Genomic DNA, 24467 nt, shown 5'->3' with positions numbered 1-24467 from the left:
CTTTAGTCACTATGTCAAATAATTTAAGGCTATGGCCTAGTATGGCTCAGCTAAAATCTTACAGGCCTCATTCAGCCTGTAGTCCTTGTGTTTCAGCCCAGCTTATTTACATACCTAACAGATCATTATCCCTTCTAACTATTGATCAGTCTTATACATCCATCATTTCAATCTAGTGAGCATAGAGTGATTGCATATGACATAGCGTGTTAATTCGCCATCCAATAAATGAACAATAATTTAAAATAATTGGCTACACTGCAAAGTGGTCCCAAGGGACTGAGCTGGGACAGTGAGACATCTGGGGCTCAGCCAGTTGCAGATTGCTCTGTTTGAAGGTCAGTATGTTTGTGTGTGTCTGAATACACCAGTGTGTGCATCGCATGTTTGGCTGCTGCCTTTCTGGCCAGCACGGCAGGGATTGAATTCGGAATCTCCCATGTTAAAAAACACAAGCAGCTGCAGCTTGAGCTGAAGAGCCATTGCTACCTTGCTGGCACAACAAACTCACACCCTGTGTGTTCAGGCCTGTGTATGTGTGAGGACACAAACTGAGCTTTGCTTTCAAAAGAGCAGCGTGTTGCTCCTCCTTCAGACACCAAAATTCTTTCTTGATCTGATCCCACCATCTCCTTGTGAGCCTGCTAAGCCAGTTGGACAGAAAGCTGTCACTAGACAAACAGCAGTGACAGCAACGACTCGCATTCCATCTCTCCCCCCACTTCCAACTCAAGATAGGGCGAACGGCAAGGCCTGTCCACAAGCACTCGACTGGGGATTAGGTCAAGCAACAGACACTCGACAGCACTTTCTGGAAAACTTCTCTTCAGGCTTGTGACTGACTGGCCCCAGCTCTTCACAATGCTGCTGACCCCTTCTCCTTGCTTCCTAGGCAGGCACTTTCCTCACCTCCTCTCCCAAACCAGACTTTCTGCACACCTTGCCTCATTCTTGAAAGAGATGGAGCTTCTATTTGCCTTTCATTCTCCTTTGGGCTGTAGCAAACAGTATCATCATTGCAGCCAAAAGATCATTTAGCTGTTGCTGTAGCTATAGCTGGCAGGGGGCTCTGTGAAGCCACAATCCATGCCAGTAATGCAGGGATCCTTTATGTCCAGTAGACCAGAGCAGACCAATACATTGAAAGCCAGTCTTTTTCTCTCCAGTACTGCAGAAGAATGAGAGGGTTGCATCAGCCCAGCGGGGCTTGCAACCTGTGCTTCTAGGGAGTGTAAATGCCAGCAGTGAAAGTAACTTAACATTTCTTACAGGCACTGTCTTATTACAAACCGGGTCCCTCACAGCTCTTTAAACAGCTCCCTGCTGGCTTTTGCCATAGCTCAGCCAGCTCTTGCCAGAGCTGCGCACCAGAGCTCACCCATGTATTTTCACCTCTGGAAAATGTTTTATATTTTGTTCTGAAGTGTTAGGCATAACAGCATAAACCTCACTGCCACTGAAAGTGCTCTTTAATCAGGGACACTTTCTTTGATGAAGTGCAGCCTTTGCCTCATTCCTCTAGGGGACTGTTATCCCAAGCAAACACTCCCACCTCACAGGTTCACTGCCCTAATAAGACAAGCAATGGGACACAGGCAAGCAGGTGTGTCTATCTACCCCATGTGTCACAAGAACAGTGATTATATAGAACAGCTAGTTCCTTCTTCACTTGTCCTTATGACAACCTAATGTGGTTTTCCTGGCAGCAGTAAGTGGGTATCCACAGAGGTTAAACTACCCAAGTCCAGTATACATGGGGTTCTGTGAAAAACCTGCCCTACATTCTCTAGGAGTGGGGCTTTTTTTTTTTTTTTGGTTGTGTAGTAATCCTAGGGACATGCCTGGAGGGGAGGCCCCCACAATGTTAAGAACTTTCAGAATTCTCACTCCTTAAGGCACTTTAAAGGTGGGTTACTGGGGATTTTTTTTCTTTTGGTAATTGAACTGGTGCCCATGTATGCACTTTTTGATGTATACAGAGCTCCTGAAAGACTGGGACCCCATCCCCAAGTTTTTTTCCCTCTGTTTGTTTTTTAACCTCAATTATGAAGAAGTATAGTCAACTTTACCTGGGGATCCCAGAAATGGAGATCATGAGTTTTCATAGCCCTTCACTGAGTGGGATGGAAGCAGGGGCTGATGAATCTTAAAGATATCCTTTGTCTCGAGTGTTCCCCTGCCCGCTTTTCTTCAGTGAACAAGCTTTCACTCCCTAATCAGTAATGCTACAAAGACTTCCACACACATTTAACTGTGGGTACTTTATACTCCTCCTGTGCAAAATTAAGCCCAAGTGTGATGTCATAATCCTACTCATTCTCTGGTCATTCATAGTCTTCTAGGGTGGGTAAAACCTGAATTTCTCATTTAGAAAACCCACTGAAGGTAAAGAAACCTAATAACTCCACCCAAATGCACCTATCTTTCATGCCTTCTTTATGAAACATGCAGACACAGATCAGAGTGCAAACCCAATTTGGTGGGTTTTCACTTTTTCCCCTCAGCCCCCTTTTTCAGGACAATGAAGGCATTTCTTAAAAACCCTTTCTGACTTTTCCACTCAGAGTATTCTCTTTGGGGATACCAAAATGGAGTCATTAAAATAACAGTCCATCCAGCAGTAATACACACACGTATGTACTTCTGATTCACCTATCCTTTTTAAAGTTCAGAGATCTCCTAGGAGTGAGTCACTTGTCCATCCCAATAGATTATAATAATACATTTTGGTGTGTGTATTTTCAGTACAACCACATTCCAGTACAATCAAAGAGGCACCTTCTGCTCCCATCCCAACCCAGGAACAGGTTTGGCTAGAAACAGGTTCCTCTCATATGTTGCACACCCCACCAATCAAAACCACTTTTCCTAAGCACTCGGGGACCTTTAAAGACAGGCAGAGCTGCAGGGGGGCTTGCTTAGCTTTACAGGTGTGGTTGAGTTTCTGTAGGATAGCAGCACAGCACAGCACAGCAGGTGAGTAAATTGCTGTATTCCTTTTCTCTGGATAGTCAAGCTACTGCTGTGTTACATGAAAAATAAGGAGGCTTTTGTAGTTAATGGCTTATTTTAGTATCTGCAATATAAGTGAGTGGGTGTTTAGTAATTTGATGGGATTAACTATAAGAGCTTATTAAGTATCTTTCTTTTCTGCCTGCAGGCTGCCTGTTCTGTACTGTTCCTTTATTTTACTTCTTAGAGACATGAACATTTAGAAAAAAGTTGTTACATATTGCCAATATATCTCTGAGTGCAGGAATAAAGGTTACAGATAAAGTGTGATCTCTATACTTACTTCTCTTCTGAAAGAAGGAAGGGGGTGTCCTTTTCTGGTTTGGTTCAATAAAGCTAGTAAGGGAGGGAAGAAAACAACTGTTCCCTATTTCTTAGGTTATTATACCTGATAATTGAACAGGCACTCTAGGGTTCTCATAAGCATCCTTTCATAGATAACAATTTCTCTCTAAAAAAGACTTAATTAGTAAGGCACTTGTTTTGGGGGGTCTATTTTATTCCTGTGGTCTGAAATAACTGGTTGGGTATTGTAGTCTTTTTTCTTAAACCTGGGGTGTTTGAGTGCTGTTAAACAAGCTTTTCCATTTCCGAGATGGCAGCATTTCAGTGGTGGGTGAAGTTACCGGAGGAGCTTGTTGAAGGGCAAAGAAAGCAGAGCTGCAAATGAACACTTGTGAAATGCTTTGCTCCTATATAGTCTTTCATCCACAATGCTTAAAGAATTCGATATGGCGTCTAAAATGACCATAAGTTCATATAGTCTCCCCTTGTCTTAATTTTTTTGAAGCTAACTAAAGATCATCTGGTCATCTGAAGAAGTGGGTTGTGCCTGCGAAAGCGCATGATACCATTTACATGTTTTGTTAGTCTTTAAAGTGATACCAGACTATTTGTTGTTTTTTAAAGTTTATCCTGTACAGACTGACTCAGCTACCCCCTGAAGCTAAAGATACAATGTTATCAAGTTCCTCGAGGCTTGAATTTTCTACTAAATTAGAAAATGTCATTTTGTCTAATGCAAATCTGTCTCCTCTACTGTCAGTCCTCAATTTCTCTTTAGCAGCTGATCAGAATGAGATTGTAGAGAGACCAGGTAGGTGGGGTAATATCTTTTATTAGATCAACTGCTGTTGGTGAGAGAGACCAGCCTTGACCTTACAGAGAGCTTTTCTTGCTCTGAAGAAGAGCTCTGTGTAAGTATATATCTCTCACCAACCAAAAATTGGTCTAATAAAAGAGACTTCCTCACCCACCTGGTCTCTAATATCCTTGGCCTCACACAGCTACAACACCACTGCATTCAAGAATGAAAGTCTTATTTTGAATGTGTGAGGAAGGCAGAATGCAGTAAACCCTCCACGGTTAAGGGACTTACCCCAACCAAACACTCCTGTCTCCTTCCATGTGAGAAATCTTTGAGACACACCTTGATATTTGGCTGATGTCGTTTATTATTCCTGCATGAGTGAAAACATTTTTTTTTTCTAAGGCTGGAAGGGAAATGTTCAGTAATCTGGGCTTTGTTAGTTAGAGAAATAGAAGGTGTGGTCCTTGAACTTTTCAGATGTATCTGGTTAAAGGCAAGTTAGTGCTGGGTGGATGAACCTAACCTTTCTGTTGCTGCAAGATTTGGTTTGTTCAGTTGTGCACGAATGACTCTGAATGCAACAGCTGACGCATTTGGAAACACCTTGGATTGAATGATGGGCAAACCCTATGTGAGCCTGTTCAATAAGACGACTGGATCTGTTGTCTCTAGCCTCTTACTGCATGCATTTCAAAATGTGGTGCACAAACAGCTCCATAAAACTGGGAGGAGATAAATCTGGGAGTAGGTTAGCCTAGTGGCATCTCTGTGCGGAGCACTAATGTTGATTGGCTAAGTGGGAGCATAGGTATAATCCTGACAGACTCCAGGCATTTGCCAGCAGAATCAAACCTGGAACTTCTGACACTTAGGGCAGGAGCGTCTACACTGCACGAGCCAACAACCAGAAGGAAGTTAGCTAAAGCTTTAGGACAGACTCATTATTCCCTCAGTAAGTGATCTCAGTGCCACTAGATGGGGCAGCACACCACACCCAGAAGGCATGTGGATTACCACAGAGTGGAGGAGAGAAAATCTATGCACCTCTCTCCTGCCCCCACACTCGAGTGGCAGTGCTTGCTGCAAGATGAAAGACCTCTCTCTTGCAGAAGGCCAGGCTAGACACCCTCTTTTTTCTATCTCTGTTAACATTGGTGCTCAGCCAGTCCCTGGTGTGGGGGTGGAGCTGTTCTTGAGAACTGCTGACCCACAAATCGGAGAGGAGCAAATCAGCTTTATACGTTAGGTCTGTACGAAACAGAAGGAAAGCCGAGGGCTGGGTTTCCTCTCCCTCAGGGGAAATCCTAGACTCTCGGCGTGCACAGCAATGGGGAAACCTCAGGTTGTCTGTGTCCAACGTGGGCATTCTGTTTAATGAAGACCTAAAAACTGCCTTGAGCTGGACTTGCTGGAGCTGCTGCTGCATGAGATGAGGCTGCTTGGCTCTAAAAATGTGCCTTGTGTTTTGGGTGCCTACCAAATGGGCTTAGTTTGCATTTTCCACTTTCCTCACTGGCCTGACAGCTCTAACACACAAGACAACAAGTATAGACCAAGCCTGTTCCTGGTGCAGCTGATGGGGCACAGAAAGCACAGACCTGCCCATAGATTGCTGAAGAGCAATGATGCTGCAGCTCCTGAAGTCTGACTAATTTCTCAAGTCCCACACACAATCCTAGCACCCTAAAATTGGAAGGGACCTCGAGAGGTCATCAAGTCCAGTCCCCTGCCCTCATGGCAGGACCAAGCACCATCTTTGACAGGTGTTTGTCTAACCGGCTCTTAAAAAATTTCCAATGATGAACATTCCACAACACCCTTAGGCAAGCTTGAGCATGACCCTGGTCCTCTCTCCCCGTCAGAACTGGGGCAGGAGGTGGGAAAGGGTGGATGGTGGAACTGCTGAGGGAAAACCTAGTGGGAGGGAAACAGCAAAGGGTTTCCATGGGTATTCCCTGCATGATTTCCATTGGTCGCTGTACTTAACAGTGGTATCTAGACCTGTAACACCCTTAATGTTATCTTGAAATCTAGCAGGCATTTATCATTTGACTTAACTGACAATCGTGATTCCATTCAAGATGAAGGTTTAGATTTCCCCTGAGGGGGTGGAAACCCATCCCCTGGCTCACCTTCTGTTTCATACAGACCTACTATATGAAGCACTTGGGGAGCACTCTGGTAGCTGGTCTTATATGAACCACATTTTTCCCTGTCCTGGGTTGGATTGGAAAGCAGTACAACAACTAAAGTGACCACCAGTCCAACTCCCCTTGTATGAAAGACCTAACACCTCCTCTGGGCACCCTTGAGAAAAGATCACACACAGGAGTTGCTGGCACCCGTCTCTGGGTGGAGAAGTCCCTCCAGGTAGACTTGAGGTCTTCCCTCCACTTGTGTGCAATTCAACAGATGCAAGTGTGCAGGTTTTCTTCTCGTTTCTTCTGCAGGTGCATTATTATTGCAAGTGCTGTGCTTGTTGCTCTCGCTCACAATCTATCCCTGCTCTGAGGTGTTTGCAATGGGCTGATTTGGGACATGTAAAGACCCAGGGCATTCATAGCTCATCTGTTTGGGAGGCGAGTTGCTCTCCTTGCCAAGGGGAGTCAGCCATTGCTCTGGCACTGGCTTAGTTTTCAGTCTCTCCTACGCATTCTTCAAAGGCAGGGAGTACTATTTCCCATCTGTAGCCTGGGAGAAACTGAGGCAGTAATGCTCTTGGTCATTCCAGGAGATGGTGGTGGAACTGGGCATATAACTCAAGGATGTTTTGACTCTTATTGGTGCTGTATGTGCTCCATAATGTTGCCACATGTTACTGTTATGTCACCTTGTTAAGGTTCCCTCCCTTCCTCTTTTACCCTCCTCTTAATTTCATGTCCCCTAGTAAAGGGCTGGCTGCTCTGCCATGCACCTTGGAGTCTATCACTTGGCTGCTGGCCCATGGGTGGTGATGTATTAGATGGATGTATCCATCTGCCTAGTCCCTCCTACCAAACGCAGGCATTTTGAAAGCAGACCCTTCCTTTCTTTGGAAGGCCTGGACCTTTTTTCTCTAGGGCATTTGTGCGCACAATAGTAGCAAGCTTAGGGAAGGTGGAAGCTGGCCAATAGAGGAGGTTCTGACAACATGCAGCATATCTAAAGTTTGCAGAAGGAATTTAGCTCAGAGCGGGTGAGGGTGTGTCTGGGAGGTCACATCCAAAGCAAGATTCCTTAAATAACTGGTCTGCAATAACCTGGGGCTGGTTCCACAAGAGGACTTGTGCTTTTAAAACCCACCTTACTGAAATCTTCAGTCTCCTTGCTCAGCTGCTGCCTAATCGCATTGGGGCTTTGGGAACCCATGTGCCTCAATGTTCACAGTTTTAAGTGTCTCTGCTAGAGAATCTGCATGCAGACACCTCGATCTCGGTGCCTCTCAAATCTAAGCCACAGCAGGATGTTTGATTAGGGGCATTCCTCTGCAGGCCTGATCCAGTGGGTGTGCTCAGAGCACCCTTAAACTCTCACCATGGCTGGTGGAGGGGAGGTGGCGTCTCTGATAAGGGATAGCCCAGTGGTTAGAGCACTCCCCTCCCCCACTAATGTGGAGCAGGGAATTGCGCCTAGGTTTCCTGCTTCTGAGGGCAAGTGCCCTGTTGCGTTATTCCGACTCCCTCTCTTGCCCACTTCTTCTGTCTCACCCAGTGGAACTGCTTCAACAGGAGATACCGAGGGAGCCCGGACAGGTGACTATAGCAGAGCTCGCTGCTTAGAGCTCTTCCCCGGAGAGGTGGGAGACACCAGTTTGAATGGGAGGGGAGTGGGCTTACACATGTATGTTTCCTACATCCTGGGTGAATGCTCTAACACTGCACTAAAGCTTTTAAGAGGGCAGCTACCACAAACTTCCTCTGCCCTGTCCGGTTTCTTTCAAAGAGCAGCTTAGGCACCTGACTCCACATCTGGGAATCCTTAGTTGAGAGGTGCTTCCTCCAGCCCCAAGCTCACTGCCTCACTCCCTGAAAGGGGTAAAGCAGTGGTCCCCAACCTTTTGGGGATGCCCGGTGCCTGAGGGCGGGGCCACTCATGAGCCCTGCGCCTGGGACCGGCACCGCACATGTGCTGCGTGCCGGGGGCGGGGCCAGCCCAGATGATTCAACAGGTGCACATAAATGCCCCAGCGGGTTCCATGGCGCCCGCGGGCACTGCGTTGAGGACCACTGGGGTAAGGTTTCACCCACAACCCCTCTCCTCAGCATTTCCCGTTGGCTAGTTCTCTTGTCTGCCCTGTTGCTTTTGAGGATCCTTTCTTAGATGCCTCTCTCTTCTGTAATTCCATCTATTCTCAAGGGTAGTGTTTCTCAACCAGTGGTACATGTACCCTCAGGGGTATTTGAGAGACATCTGGGGGGGTATGTCAGCACAACTGAAATTTGGAGAAAACTGAATTTAAGTTTTGCAGCGCTTTATTTTTGTACTTTTTACACACAAAATTTGGCCCGCCCGGCTATGATTCAGTTGTTTAAACAAATGTGTTGCGATGGTAGTAAAAATATATCTGAAAACTGTAGGTACTGGGGGGACTTATTTTTTTTTTTTTTTTAAAGGGGTTACTTAGATTTTTTTGTTTGTTTTTTGAAAAGGCGTTACTTGATAAGAAAAGGTTGAGAAACACTGGTCTAGGGAGCTTGGGTTCCCTTATCAGCTCTTAATCTTCCCCTGTCCCCTTGATATAGAAACTGCTACAGATTAGGCCTAATTTAGGCTTCTGTTGACAGCTTGAGTCACGTGCAGCTCCTCACAATCATGAGGGTTTTTTTTTTCTTTTCCACTCAGCCCCCTCTCTCCCCCCACCCCCACACACACACTTGAAGGGGTTTCCACCACCTTCCCATTAGCTCAAGAATCTGGATTTGCCTTTTTCCTGGGCTCTTGATCCTATAGAGGATGTTTCCATGCAGCTCACTGGAGGAGACTGAATTCCATGTGGAGTGTGGGACTAGAATGTACGGCAGAGTTGTCAAGAATGTAGCTGGAATGCTACTTCGCTAGTATCCCATGTTCTATCTGCTAGTGGATCAACTTCCTTCCTCATGCTCCCCCTGGAGTGAGTGCTTTAGGGTACCTGGGTGTGTCTCACGAGAAAGACACGGAGTCAGATTTGCTGCCAGTTTTCTCTGGTGGAATGCAAAGGAAGAAGTGACTGCTTCAGAGACCAAACTCATAGCCTGAGGTACACAGTTGGAGAAGGAACCTGTGGTCTCCCTGCTAGGTATGAGTTGGGAAGAAAAGTCACTAGAATGTATGTGCTAGCTATAGACCAAAGCCCTAGACTAGACTGCTGTCATTTACTGCTAGGCAAATGGGACACAGTCCTCTGACTGAACATAAAGCTTTATAGGGACAATTACTATGGTCGGTGTTTATGACCGAGCAGAAGTGGCCACCATAAAATTGTGGTTCACGTAGTGCAGTGGGTGGCAGAGAAGATGGAGCAGATGCCTTCAGTAAAGAAATGTGTAGGGTACATCCATCCAGTTCTTTCTCTCTCTGTCTAGGCCTTGTCTTTCACAGCTATGTCTGTGCCTTGCCTTTCTCAGCATACATAGGAACTGTAGCCGAGGTATAGCTGCTTCAGTTTAAACAGTGCACATGCTAGAAGCTCCCACTGTGGTGCTGCTTGGCTGGTAGCTAAAAAGCCTCATGAGGGCAAGGCCCAAACACCTCCAGCAGCCATACAAATATCGCTGATCTCCCTGCCACTTGGAAGACTAGGGGAACTCGGATTATTAATCGGATAACTGTCCACCAGCACTGAATTTTCTGCATGCTTTCAAAGGGAAAAGGGTGTATGTGGGGGCACGTGGAGTTCTGTTTGGCTTTCTTCAAGAATCACATCCATTTCTAGATGAAACCGGTAGGACTCATGTGGCCTGAACACTCTTCTCCCACTCCACCCCCCTAGGTTGCATGAGGAGCTGAAGATGGCGAAAGGGGACAACGGAGTGCGCTTTTTCCAAGCCCTACTAATTCTTGGCAATGTGATTATTGGGGTAAGTGATCTGAGGCCGTGAGGGGCAGGGATGGAAGGCTGGCTGCTTCGGGGACTCTTCGCTCCTTCTCAGATGTACTCTTATGAAAGGCTATCCCAGCCATGAGGCCACTGACATGGTAAGATAAAATAAATACAGTGCTAGGTGAGAGCTCAAGGTCCCTGCTAACTTGTGTAAGCAAATGAATTCAGTAAGGGGCAGATGGGTGAGGACACATGACATGGTGGGAAGTAGGGACAGCAGCAGCATATCTAGAAGAACAAGCTGTTGTGCCTTGAATAAGGTTCTGGCAAGAACAGCCCTCCTTCCAGCTAAGCTCCTTCCCACAGCAACGGGAAGGGTTATGTTAATGCCATTCTTAAAGGAATGCTCCAAATCTTGTTTTAAGACCAGCCAGGTAAGTGCTATGCTGGCCTGGGGGGAGGGGCGTCCATGTTCAGTGGGTTTTATGCTCCCAGTTCCTTGGAGAGGACAGAACGTTATGGATTGTAGGCCTGTGGGGAGGGAGTGGTCTCTCTGGGAAGTTCATGCCTTGTGTGTTGGGCAGCTGGAGGAATGTGACGAATAGAAGCTCTCTTTAGATGTAGCTGTGGTGCTGTTTTGGGTTGCTCTGATGTGAGTCTGACTTGTGATTCTCAGATGTGTGGCATTGCGCTGACGGCCGAGTGCATCTTCTTCGTGTCAGATCAGCAGACCCTGTACCCTCTGCTGGAAGCCACTAACAATGATGACATCTATGGTGCAGCCTGGATTGGAATCTTTGTCGGCTTTGCTCTCTTTAACCTCTCTGTCCTGGGCATTGTTGGCGTCATTAAGTCAAACAGGACGATGCTGTTGGCGGTAAGTGGAGTGAGATTCGTCCACAGATTAACTGATGTAGATCATGTCATCGCAGTACTCTGCTCCCTGTGCTCACCATCAGTTGCACACACAGATAACATCCAGATTTGGGCTATAATGGTCCAGGCCTTAAATGGCATGAAGGCCTCCCCTTTTCTCCTTGACACTCAGGAAGAGAGGGAATCTGTAGCCAGAAAAGGGACATGAGCATGGGAGATTATTTCTGTGGTAACCATAGACACCAACTTCAAGCATCCTCTAAAAAGATGAGATTTCTCCTGCCCATCCCACCTCTGCTCCAGGCCCTCTCCCACCTCCTTCCTGCTGCCTCCACTGAGTGCAACCTGTCCCCACTCCTTCCTCTTCCCACCTCCTGAGCTTGAATGTGGCAAATAAACTAGTCACAGCACTCTGAAGTGCTGGGGAGGAGTTGGCAAGGGTGGGGCTGCCGGTGTGTGAAAGGTGTTGGGAGGGCAGAGGGAGGAACTTGGTGCCAGTGGGTGCTCAGTGCTAAGTTTTTTTCCATAGATGCTCCAGCCTCACAGCACCCATGGAGTCAGGGCCTATGGAGGACTGAATCTTGTCCCCTCCAGAACAAGTTGGCACTTGCTACTTCAACTTTACTTTCCTTCAATAAAACTATCTACCAATAGGGACGGCAAGAGTCTCCTTATTTACTGATCTGGGCCCAGGAGGGGGTTCATATCACAACCAACTTCCCATCCCCCATTAGCTGGGTTGGTTTGAGAGAGAGGCTGAGGGACTAGGAATCAAAATGGTGGTCTCATAGTGGGCTACGGTGCTTATTGTCTGGCCTGTAATGCAAGGGCTGTAGCTGTATAAAAGTTGGCTGGGGTTTTTGACAATATAATCTCGTATCTTTTTTTGGGATGCCTTAATATGGCAGTGTATGGTTACAGGCGTGGTACAAATACCTTATTTGATGTAGTCATACAATGTAAATTCCTATTGGCCACTCAAGCTTGTCCTCTCATTGTTTGCTGCTGGGTTGTATAAAATATTGACCCCTCTAAAATGTGGCTGAATCATTGCTGTGAGGAAACTTGGCCTTACATAATCTCTATCTGACTGGGAGGTGTCTTAGAGTTGTTGGACAAGCAGCAGACAATGCTAAAATGGTGCTCAGATGTGTCATCAACTGACCATTGTGCAGCTTCAGCAGAGCTCCTTGAGAAGCAGATAAGAGGCAGAGTGAAGTCTGGTCTGTGCCTTCCGCACAGAGCAATCCAGAAATCCCGTGAAACAAATTTTAAGACTGAGAACACAACTAACTTTCTGTGCCCCATAATGCACCTCAAGCCTGCACTCAAGATATCACTGGGACAAAGCATGTAGCTGCTTCCTAAGAAGAACAAGACCCCCATATTGATGATGGACAGCGGTCTGAGTTCTGTTAGGCAAAATATAAATAAAATGAGACTCTGAACCCTTATGGTTCAGGGAATAAGGTAATCACTAAGTAATGATAGGGCTTCTCTTCAATCCAGATTAAGGAATCTATCTGTTAATGACTGGGTAGAATTTGAATGAGTGGACTCCCAAGTTGGAGTGGGGAGGAACTTAATTCTGAGTCACATGGTTGTTCAGATACATGTGGAGGTTAGGACTCACAGAGTTGGGTTGAAGGAATCCGGCTCCAAAATACCTTGCATCTTTTGTAGCACCACACTCTGAGGCAGCACGTTGTGAGAATAGACCTGGGTCTGAGAGCTAACGGTACGTTCTGTTCTAATTCCTTCCCCCAGTACATCATTCTAATGTTGATCACCTATGGATTTGAAGTGGCCTCTTGCATCACAGCAGCAACTCATCGAGATTTTGTGAGTAGTGGTTTCTGCTCCATGTTCTCTCAGTAAGGTGGAGGTGGGGTGTTTGAATATAGAGCTTTGCCATTTTGTGGACATATACACAATGCAGCCAGGGCAGAGCGGAAACCTGGAGAAGGCTGGCTAGAGAATGGACAGCTATGGATACTGCTGAACCACTGAACGGAGGATCTATTGTCTTAAAGGCATAGGTAATTCCATAACTTAGGGCCAAGGAAAGAAGAATTTCTTATGCAAGCTGAATCGGCTCATTAACTGAGGATACTGGGCCTTGACATTTTTCTCAGGTACAGAGTGACAATATTGTCGGTGTTAATGATGGAAAATGTCTGCTCTTGCTATTGAAGCATTTCTGGTCTAGGGAAGAGACTCATGTAGGTGCATAGAGCTGTTGGAAAAAGCTGTCTGTGCAGTGGTTTGCTCCAAACAACCCTCCAGACCAATGTTCCCCTCTAACTTTTTCCATCTTTGTGAGGAATAAAATTTCTTATGCACACCAAACAATGTGTGGATGTGCATCGCTATTAGAAACACATGCTGATGGCTATAGGCATTTTACTAAATCTCTCCCGGGTAGCCACCCAAGTGTACAGCTTACAGGAAACTCTGCTCCAAACAGTAACAAATAGCTTCTTTCCTTGCCTTCTCCTAGGTAAACAGTTCCAAGTACATGTTCAGCTGTCGGACTCTGAAATCTATGGGTTTTCTGATGCTCCCAGAGTCCTGTTCTCTAACTCCTCTCTCTTCCAACCTGAGATGCTGGACTTCCTAACGTGTTTGCCCAAAGCTGTGTTTGCTGGGTCTCTACTCACATTCGAACAGAAAACGTACTCCATTCAGAACGCCTCTAATAACCTGATAAACTGGGCATAAACAATCAATATGCATTTTAAAATGACTAACTGTATCTAGGAACAAAGAATATGTGCCACACTTACAGGATGAAGAACTCCAACCCAAGGAGTAGGTAATGGTGAAAATTAGCTGGACATGAGCTCCAAGGATGACTTTGTGGCTAAACAGGCTAACATGATCCTTGGATGCATAAACAGGGGAATGACCAGTAGGAATAGGTTATTTTTCCCTCTATTTGGCACTAGTGTGACCACTGAAACTGTGTGCAGTTCTGATGCCCACAATTCAAGAAGGGTCTTGATAAATTGGAGAACTCAGAGAAGAGCCAGGAGAATGATCAAAGGATTAGGAAACCTGCATTTATAGTGAGATATTCAAGTTCAGTCTACTTAGCTTAACAAAGAGAAGATTTGAAGGGTGACTTCATTACATTCTATGAGTATCTATACAATATTTAACAGGCACTTCAGTCTAGCAGAGACAGGTAGCTAGACAACTTCAGACTGGAAATGAGGTATATGTTTGGAACAATTTAGCATGGAGTTGTGGTAGGTTCTCCATCACTAATGACCACTTCTAAATCCATGGATGTGTTTTCCTAACAGATCTGCTGTAGGGGTTATTTTAGGGCAGTTCTGTGGCCTGTGTTACACAAGAGGTCAGACTAGATGATCTCAGTGATCATAGCCTTGGAATCTATGACTCTCTACTAACATCATGGGTGCTCTCTCGATCTCCTTTGTCCTGTAGTTTACACCCAACCTCTTCCTGAGGCAAATGCTGGAGAAGTATCAGAACCCAGAGCCAGCTAGCAACGATGATAAGTGGATGAGTGAAGGCGTCACCAGGACATGGGACCGCCTCATGCTACAGGTGACCAGTGCTCCTATAACCAAAGACTGGATCTAAACATTATACAGCTTTGCAACATTTCCCACCCCTGAATCTTCCAGTGATAAAAGATGGCTAGAATCTGGCTTGGAATCTTCAGAGCAGCCCTTGCCTCACCTCCAGCCCCCAATCCTGCGGGGGCATGGAATGACACTTCAGGGTTAACATGTTGTTTTTTCCCCTGTTGGTATCTAGTATAATGCAAGCGCATCCCTGTGCCAAGGGGGGGAGAAGTATGAGGAGGGAAAATACTTCAAGATTGGGTGTCAATTTCTGCATATTGCTTGTAGCCCTGTGGTGCAGGTGGATCAATACGCCTCTCTCTTCCCTCCCCACCCCACCCCACCCCAATCCAGAATCAGTGCTGTGGGGTGAATGGCCCATCTGACTGGCAGAACTACATGTCTGTCTTCCGGAAAGGGAACAGTGATTCAGAGTTCCCTTGGCCACGCCAGTGCTGCGTCATGGATGTTCAAGGCATTCCAATCAATTTGGATGGCTGCAAATTGGGTGTTGCAGGCTACTATAATAACAAGGTAAGAATCTCTCTCCACTTTCTCTGTCATGTGTAAGTGGGATTACCTCTGTGCTTAATTTGCTGGGGCTAAAGCAATGGTTTTACATGCATAACTGATGCAGCAAGCCCAGAGGAACCAGGGCTATGAACTGCTGAGCCTAGAGGTACCGGGGCTCAGTGTTGGCACACAAGTTAAGCACTGGGTTGCTTCATGGGGATTGATTTTTTTGGGGGAGGAGGGAGAGAATACCAGCTGGAGCACAATGGAGATTGGAAGCCTATAAGGAGACTGGGATTGTCTGCTGGCTCCCAAAGGCTTTCTGAGAAGGAGAAATGTCTGTAGTTTTCCATCTACATCACTGGTCCAGGACAGAATAGCGCAGGAGCATTCCTGCTGTTTGGGACCTTGGAGACAGAGGGATGCTGTCCCCATGGAACTGGTACACAATGCCAGCCCAGGACAATAGACCAAAAAGGAATTGCATTGTGAGGGTGGCTGGCTTCATGACCAAGCTTTTCATAGTTGCTAGTGTTGGCTGAGCACCAGGCATTTGACTGATATGTAAATTGTGACTTAAACTATCTTCCTGTACCCAATGGGCCCAGTTCTAGAGGTGGAAAGGGTCAAAGCCATGCTGACTGGGCACCTTTTGGGAAGCTTTCAAGGATTTCAGTAGCTTAAAAGGGACTTTTGGCACCTTTCTCATGTGCTAGTAACTCGCCGTGATGCAGTTCATGGCAAACTGTACCTTGCTTGGGTTTTGGGGATAGGAGGAAGCCAGAATAGCAGACTATATTCAGTGGAGTAGCTTGTTCACAGGGTCAAACTGACAGCAGCTAACACGTGTATTTGGAGGTGGCGGTTGGGGGGTGGTTCAGGTGACCATTGCTTCTGGCAACTTAGCAAAGGACTGTTGTCTCCAGCTATAATCCCACCGGCAAAACAGAAAAGCCTTGATCTCCTGGTGATTCCAGGTGAAAGGCATAATTGTCGATACAGTGGCTTGACAGAGCCTTCTCAAATGCTTGAGGTCTAGAGGGAATACAAAGACATGTTTGGGATCTATTTCTTCCTCTTCTAGCTGGGAGTTGACAGAGCCATAGTTTACAGTCAGTGTTAGAAGATAGAGGGATGCCAACTTGTACATTTGGACAGTGATTGTAACAGTGCAACCAAAGTATGTTCTAGCTTACTACTTGTTATGCAAGCTAACTAGTTCAGTGTATTTGATTCCTGAAGAATGAGACCCACCCCCTTCTCAAATTGCTCTCCGAGAGATCTGAGCTTGTGACACAGTTGGTAAAACTCAAACTCTGGTCTTGACTTGCTTCTTATTGGCTCTGTTCCCACAGGGTTGCTATGACATTATCTCTGGTCCAATGAACAGACATGCTTGGGGTGTTGCCTGGTTTGGCTTTGCCATTCTCTGCTGGACTGTGAGTACTTAATTCCTGCTTTTGCTTCCCTCTGTACTCCATGTGCGGGGGGGATTGGCACTGGTGAAAGGACTGATCCCTACAGAACTAGTTGCTCCACATACAACAGTAGGGCCATTCTGAGATGGGAACACAGTTCGAAGAAGGGATGGGCAGGATAAGGGATGTGGGCTGTCGTGAAGGACTCTCTTCAGGTTATGATGCTTTACTAAATGGAACAGAGCTAAGGCTGTGTTCTGAAGATCACCAGTACTAATCTGATCTCATGCTGAGAGAGGGCACCCTGTTGCTGCTGATCTAAATAGAATATCTACTGAAGAATTAACTTGCTTTCTTTTCACGCTGTAAACCAAAATTCTGTCCGTGGATTGATCCCATTGCCCACAAAGTCAACCTAGTTAAGTGTGCCAATAAGTATAAACTCCTGCCCTTCGCCTAGACAGAGGTGGTAAATGTTGCCAAAAAGTTTGTTGTTCTTAATGCAAACAGATGTTTAGGATATTCACCATTCCACTTTTATTTGCTTTTCACAAACATTTGGGCAGCTCCAGTCTTGCTCAATTACTTTTGCTAACACACTCTGACTGGAAGGGTTCCTGGGGCCACTCCGAAGTTCTTTGGACTTGAGTCATGAGAGCAGAGTGGAAAATACACCGTGACTTTGAGTATTTGCTACTCATGATGAGCAACTGTTCACCTAGGAAATAGTCATGGAGAAAAGTTGGAGGGTCCCTGCTAGACTGAAAGCTCTTCATAAGCACTTCACTTGATGCATTCTGTTCCACAGCCTAATGGCAAATAAACAATCTGAGTTTAGTCCCTTTTGTGAATTGTTGGCTACAAATAGCTTGCCCTGCTGCAGCGCAACTCTTGTATTGAAGAGTTGGTTCCTGTATGCAATCTCCTATGCCTACTGGGAATGGATTCCTTGATGGAAATCCCTGACTTGACCTGCTGAAATGTCTGACTATGGGACTGTCTTGTTGTTTTTTAAATCCTCTTTCTTCACTAACAGCTTTTTTTTTTTAATCTCTTTTAATAGTTCTGGGTTCTTATCTGCACCATGTTCTACTGGAGCAGAATTGAATACTGAAGATCCAGTGGCTTCCCACCAACCCCTCTGAAATCTTGGTGCATGAAACAGCATTCATCCATCTGTACTATTCCTCTTGTGCTATGGAGGACTTGAGGCTCTTCCAGTTCCCTCGTTACGGTTCCATTCAGTTACTCTGAAAACCGGACAGACTAGTATACTGAGCTGACCCCTCCAGAAAAGAATGTCATTCTCCCATAGCCTGGCTGGAGTTCTGCTGACTTTTTTTTTTTTTTTTATGCCTATTTAACTGACCCCAATACTTCACTGTTCTGAAGACTACTTGAGTACGAGAGATGCTCTGATCATTCTGGAGATGGCATTGAAAAAGGAAATGGCTCATAAATGTACTTGCTCCAGAAAACAATGTATTTAAACTAGGGCTAATGAAAATGATCTCAGAACAAACCTGATGCACAAGGCTTTTTGTATTTAGTGTATGTGAGATGCTGTCACAGCACTGAAGAGCTGCTGCTGGCATTTTTCCCTGCGAGGAAGAGGAAATTTAGACATGCAGCTGCGAGAATTGCCAAGTTTATTTACAATTTGTTTTTAGTTCTGGCTTCTCTTAAAGATATGTCTTCTAAGGAGGCAGACCGTTTTCTACCTTCTGTCATACCTAACTTTTCAGTCTTAAAAGATAAAAGCAGGTTACGAGTCAACACAAATCAAAGGCCAGTTCACTATATCATAACATGCTTCCTATGTTCAAGCCTACCTCTGTGTTTTATCACTGATAAGCTATAGTATATGTATCTCTCTGAAATGATGCCAATGCATACAATGCTTTGCCTCCAGATGCTGAGACTCAAGTTTCCATGGCTCCTTGGAGATATGGAAAAAAGGCAATCTTCTACTCAGATGTGTTAATAGGACAAAATATTCCTTTCTCACCCCCATTAGCTTACCCCACTTTCCACCCCTGTCTAATTCAATGCATATGATTGAGTCCCCTTGTTACCCTATTCGATCAACTACTACTCCTTGTTCTTCTACCACCTCCCTGAACTCCAGTTCTGTCCTATCAGAACCAGTTTAAAAATCCCATTTAGGTCAGTAGTAACTGTCTGCTTAAACTGGTCCATTCTGATCTTGTGCAACTCCTAATGAATGTTTTACAAGTTACATGCATTGTGACACATGCTCCTTGTACAGAATGTTTCATCTGAAATTTCTGTAAGTGTAGGTGAGCAGCTCCTAAGAACCTATCCGTTGCCCTGATTGTTACAATGTTTCTGTATATTCTGCAAATCTTTAATAAAAAAGCTGAGTTAAAATTCTTACCATCAAGGATCTTGAGTGAATGGAAGATGCACCAACTGCCTTCAGCCCCCCTGAATGTCAAGCAGTGCAAATCTGGGTTCCATAAACTTGGTGACTTCAAATCTACCACAGGTACTGAGTTGCCACAGTCTGTGCATCTCTAGAATACTGAGTTGTGGAAATATCTGGAGCTGAACAGGTTTGCCAATCTAATCACAAAGGACTGGGGGGCAGGAGTCACTGATACATGGTGGTATCTGTGAGGGTTGGGAGGGGTGGGGGAAGAGATGGATTCTTCCCTCTCCCCCCCGCCTCACCCTCCCCCCCCAAAAATGAGAGCAGACTACAATGGTGGTGTGGTAGCTGCCTCCTTCAAGATTAAGGCCTCTAAATCATCACTACAAGCAGCATTTTAGTCCCAAATACACTCACAGGATTGACTTGAGCAGATGAGTTGATTCTTTGTAGTACCTAAAACAAAACTTGTAGCTTTAAGGCACATAGGAGCCAGTGCTCATAAGTCAGGGTAGCAATAACAGAGTTGCAGCTTCTGTAACCTTAGAGGCAAAAAGCTCCTGGGGCATAGAAGAATAGAAACCAGTAACCTTTTTATGGTGAGCATGCACATACATGCAATTTACTCTCCAAACACACTTCTGGTGGAACAGCCAGTCCCCACCCTCTGGAATTAATCCCTTGTTTCCCTACCCCTATAGACGCATTTCAGCATGAAATCTTGTGCTCTTGCTTCGTCTTAAGCTACCCCTAAGAGCGCTACAGACCCACAGTGCCGGAATGGTGATCTGCCTCGGTCTTCCAGGGAACTGATGAAGCATCCTCTGCACTGGCTTCTCTCAAGAAGTGGCTTTCAAAAATGAAATCCTCAAAACCACAGGGTTGGAGTACTGGGCTGAATGTCCTCCTGGAACCTGCTGCTTTAATAGCTATTGGTGAGATGGGGCTACTACGAGGGCAGAATAAAATGCCCAGAAACCAATTTGGCTAGTAGAATAGAAAGCAGGTGCTATATATATATATATATATATATATATATATATGTAAATGGAGAATGAGACTGGTCTGGTTACTTGAAAGCCATGATTAGCAATGTTCTCTACAAGCATGAGGAGCAGAAACTTCCTTTCATTCTTTCCAAATGGGGTAACTCCATAGTGCCTGGGTCAGGGAAAAATCCCCCTGACCATGAGTGTTGGCAGCGCTGTTGTCTGGAAGGGCACTTTTGAGCATCTCCACTGAGGGGACAAGAGCAGAATGGAGTCACGGCAGAATGCTGTCAAGCAGGCTCTGAAGAATCCTGCGCAGCTCTTTCTGGTTTCGCCACTCTGAGGGTCCTCATTCCAATCTCTGCAGAGCCCCACTAGCGCTGTTAGATTCCAATAGTGGGTGGGGAAGCTAAGAGGAGAGGCAAGGCAGCATAAGAGAGATGGAATGGCAGCAAACAGGTTCATGTGTTAATTTAATAGCTGTCTAAGGACCCTCCTAGTTTTCCCTATTTGCCTATTCATGTTCTGAACCACAGCTGGGTGTAGGTCTACATTTTTATCTTTGAAATGGCCATGGAATTTGGCTATGTGAATAAGTAATGCACAACTGAGATAAGAGGACACTAAAATTCTTGAAAGCGCAGATGTGTATCTTCCTCTCCCTGCACGTGCTTTGTAGCTCTCTATGTAATCTCCCTAGATGAAGAGCTCTGAAACACAAATTTTCATAACCATTCATACACAAAAATGTGCATTTGTAACTTTCATGTCCAGCTATGATCAGACTAGGTGGACCAGCTCCTTTTGTGGTGTCACTTATAAAGCTTGAGAGAGATCGCTCCAGGAACTGGAGCTAATAGAAGTAGTGACTGTGTGGAGTGCCCTCAAGACTTAACATCAAAAAGCCAAATATACCCTGCACTGAGGGTGAGTTATTTTATAAAATCTTATTTATTTTTGGTGTTAGCAAAACCTGTCATTTCTCTCAATCACATTTACAGTTTAATTCTGCCTTCCTCTGTCTGGTATGTTTTATTTGTTCTCTCATATTCTGATGCACCTGTCCCCTCACTCATCCTGTCATTTTCCAGCTTTTTCACTGAGACAAGTACCTTCATTCTTACGCATGCTCTTGTCGTCTTGCACAGATGCTTGCACCCAGGCCTTCATTCCCTCTCCTCCTCAGGCTATATCTAGACTACGGAGTTTTTCTGGGATACTGGAGGTATCCCAGGAAAAATTCCACTGCGTGCAGGGAACGCATCTGCTCTTCCGACATTTTTTGTGGAAGAGCAGATGCGCTCTTTCGGAAGCTCTGTTTTCCTTGAGCCATGAGGAAGAAGGGCTCTTCTGAAAGAGGAGGTTATTCCAAAATTTGGCCCAGTGTAGACGGGCCAAATTTCAGAAAAGCCTCTTCTGACAAAACTATTGGAAAAAGGAACACAAATTGCGGAGCACAGTTTGTGTATCTTTTTCTGATTAAAAAGCAGCAGTCTAGACGTAGCCTCTGCCTGTTATTGCCAGATAGCATAGGTCAATAGCTTCTGACACGTTGGACAACATGACACAATAGTTTAAAATGACCAGATACCATATATCACTGTGGTGCCTAGTTCCTTCTGCCTAACCACCACATTGTGCCTGTGCACCTAGGGCACGTCTTCACCACAGAGCAAAACCCGAATTAAGCTATGCAACTTGAGCTACGTTAATTGTGCAGCTGAAGTCAAAATAGCTTAAACTTGGCTTTTGGTGCTGACTACACAGCAGGAAGTCAAAGGAAGAACACTTTCCTTTGACTTCCCTTACGCCTTGTAAAATCAGGGTAACAGGAGTTGGAGTAAGAAGTCATCCGGCTCATTTCAAAGTAATGGCTTGCAATGTAGATGTCAGTTATTCCTAAATAACGCTGCTGTATAGACACACCCCTAATGTCCTATACTTGCACAGAAAGCCTGTCCCCCACACTCCTTGCATTCTGGTAGGGTCCTGAGCTACCCTGCACCACAGCAGGTCTGTCAAGTGAAAGTGTGAGCTGACATTTGCCAGCCAGCTTGTAATGGAATTCCTCTCACCCACAGCAGTGATTAAGAAAAGTTCAGAAATGCATGGTATGTCTTTCAGGGAAGTGGGCAGCCTCCAAAGCAAACTTCCCCCAGCAGGAAGCTACATCTCCTCCAGTTAGGGAAGAGACTTTGCTGATTAAAGGTGCTGAGTCCTAGTTTTTTACTAGGAGATTTTGTTAACTACCAGCTGAGGTGAGCTCTTGATATGGCAGACGCAGTCTGCAGTTCTCACAGGTTAGCTAAGTGAGGTAAACACTAGGGGCTACGTCTAGACTGGCATGATTTTCCGCAAATGCTTTTAACGGAAAAGCTTTTTTTCCCGTTAAAAGCATTTGCGGAAAAGAGTGTCTAAATTGGCACGGACCCTTTTCCACAAAAGCACTTTTTGCAGAAAAGTGCCCATGCCAATCTAGATGAGGTTTTGCGCAAGCCCCGATCGCCATTTTCGCCATCAGGGCTTTTTTGTACAAAACAGTTTTTAGCTGTCTACACTGGCCCTCATGCGCAAAAACATTTCTGGAAAAGGGCTTTTGCCCGAATGGGAACGTCAAAGCATTTGCGCAAGAAGCACTGATTTCGGACAGTAGAACGTCAGTGCTTTTGCGCAAAATCAAGCGGCCAGTGTAGACAGCTGGCAAGTTTTTGTGCAAAAATGGCTGCTTTTGTGGAAAAACTTGCCAGTCTAGACGCAGCCTAGGGCTATGTCTACACTGGTGCGATCTTGCACCCGAGATATGCAAATGAGGCTAAGCGTGGAATATTGCTGAGCCTCATTTGCATATCTAATGAGCCGCCATTTTTACAGAAGAGGCTCTTGTGCCAGAAGGAGCTGTCTATACTGCCCCTTCTTGCGCAAGAAAAACCCTCTCGCGCAACGCTGTTATTCCTGAAAATAATCAGTGTAACCGCATTGCGCAAGAGGGTTTTTCTTGCGCAAAAAGGGGCAGTGTAGACAGCTCCTTCTGGCGCAAGAGCCTCTTCCGCAAAAATGGCGACTTAGATATGCAAACGAGGCCCGGCGATATTCCACGCTTAGCCTCATTTGCATAGCTCTAGCACTCGATCGCACCAGTGTAGACATAGCCTAGGGGACAACCAAGGGATGAGCTATAAGCTGCCTTAGAAGTTAGTAGTCCAGTGGCATGTCTACACTGCAGGTTTATTTTGAAATAACTCACATTATTTTGAAATAGCAAGGCCTTTATTTCAAAATAACGGGCTTCTTATTACAAAATCTGTAACTCTCATTTGAGGAGGAATAACGCCTGTTTTGAAATAGGGTGGGTGTAGACAGCACAGCTGTGCTTATTTTGAAATAAGTGGCCTCCAGGGATTCTCACAGGTGCCCTGGTGGCCACTCTGTCCACACTCATCAGAACTCCATAGTTCCCCATCAGCTCTTAAAGCTGCAGCCACAGGCAAAGGGGCTTGTGGCACAAGGAAAGCCCTGCTGGCTCTGTGCCATGCAGCAGCAGCCTTCACTGCTTTTGCTGCTGTCATGAGCGCTCTCATGCTCCTACTGAGCCCTCCACAGCTCCAAGGGAGCCGGCAGCCAGCTCCAGAGGCAGAAGAAGAGAGCCCCTTCCTGGTCTGGTGCAGAGATCCTGGATCTCATTGAGGTCCACTGGGGAGAGGAGGCAAACCTCCAGGATTTCTGCACCAGATGCAGGAATGTGGACATTTACGGCTGGATGACCAACAGCCTGGGCCAGAAGGGCCCCAGTTGCACCCAGGAGCAGGTGCACATCAAGCTGAAGGAGCTGAGGAAGGCCTACAGCAAGGCCAGGGAGTGCAGCTTCTCTTCAGGTGTGGCACCCCACACATGCCTCGGTTACGACCAGCACCGCTGTATCTTGAGAGGAGGATCAGTCCCTTTCCTCTCCTTTGTTGTGGACTCTGGGCTGGAAACACCCATTGTCAGCCGCCTGGCGGGTGTGGCTTTGGAGGAGAAGGAGGAGGAAGAAGAGGAGGCCAGCACTGACACCATACCCACCTGCTGAGAGTTCATCCTCTCTAGAGCCAGTACCCCCCCCTCCTAGGATGTCACCCAATGGTCGGATGAGGCCAGGGAAGGCCCATCAGGTGAGTTCCATCGCTTTCCCTAGACACACACAGTGGGGAAGTGGCAAGCAGTGAGGGGCTGCATGATCTTCACTCAGCTTTCTCCTGCTGGTGATGGCACAGCAGCCTGTGCTCGTGGGTGCACACGGAGCGCCAGGCTGGAGCACACAGCTGCAAAGAGGCTGCCACACAGAAACCTCGCGCGCCTGCTCACAGGGCTCCTGCACAGGCCTGTCTTACTCCTGAGCCGGTGGTGAGACACCCTCCCATCACAAGCCACCACTAAGGAGGATGGGATCATGGACACAGTCCTGCATGCCCACGCTCTCGAGGCAGCATCTGCTCCTGGGCCAGCGCAGTGAGGTGGAGGACACCAACAGGGGCGGATATAGAGCAGGGTGAGCGGGGCTGCTGCCCCAGACCCCGCGCTTCAAGAAGCCCCATGCATGTGGC

General features: G+C 46.2%; 1 protein-coding gene across 2 annotated transcripts; it reads left to right on the top strand.

Annotated features, from left to right (window-relative positions):
* Positions 1-2851: 2851 nt before the first annotated feature.
* On the top strand, positions 2852-18897 carry UPK1B (uroplakin 1B). 2 transcript variants are annotated; one of them, XM_006112242.5, is made up of 8 exons: positions 2852-2976; positions 10053-10140; positions 10780-10980; positions 12747-12821; positions 14433-14555; positions 14930-15109; positions 16444-16527; positions 17570-18897. In XM_006112242.5, the coding sequence occupies exons 2-8, from the start codon at positions 10072-10074 to the stop codon at positions 17618-17620; spliced, it is 783 nt and encodes a 260-aa protein (XP_006112304.1). In that variant the 5' UTR covers positions 2852-2976; positions 10053-10071; the 3' UTR covers positions 17621-18897. The 2 variants fall into 2 exon arrangements, with proteins under 2 accessions (XP_006112304.1, XP_014433270.1); XM_014577784.3 differs by having other exon boundaries at positions 2929-2970; positions 10052-10140.
* The last annotated feature ends 5570 nt before the right edge of the window (positions 18898-24467 follow it).

Source organism: Pelodiscus sinensis, chromosome 1 (assembly GCF_052426305.1).
Source record: "Pelodiscus sinensis isolate ZL-2025 chromosome 1, ASM5242630v1, whole genome shotgun sequence".
NCBI classification, from domain to species: domain Eukaryota; kingdom Metazoa; phylum Chordata; order Testudines; family Trionychidae; genus Pelodiscus; species Pelodiscus sinensis.
This window is presented reverse-complemented; position numbering and strand designations above follow the sequence as displayed.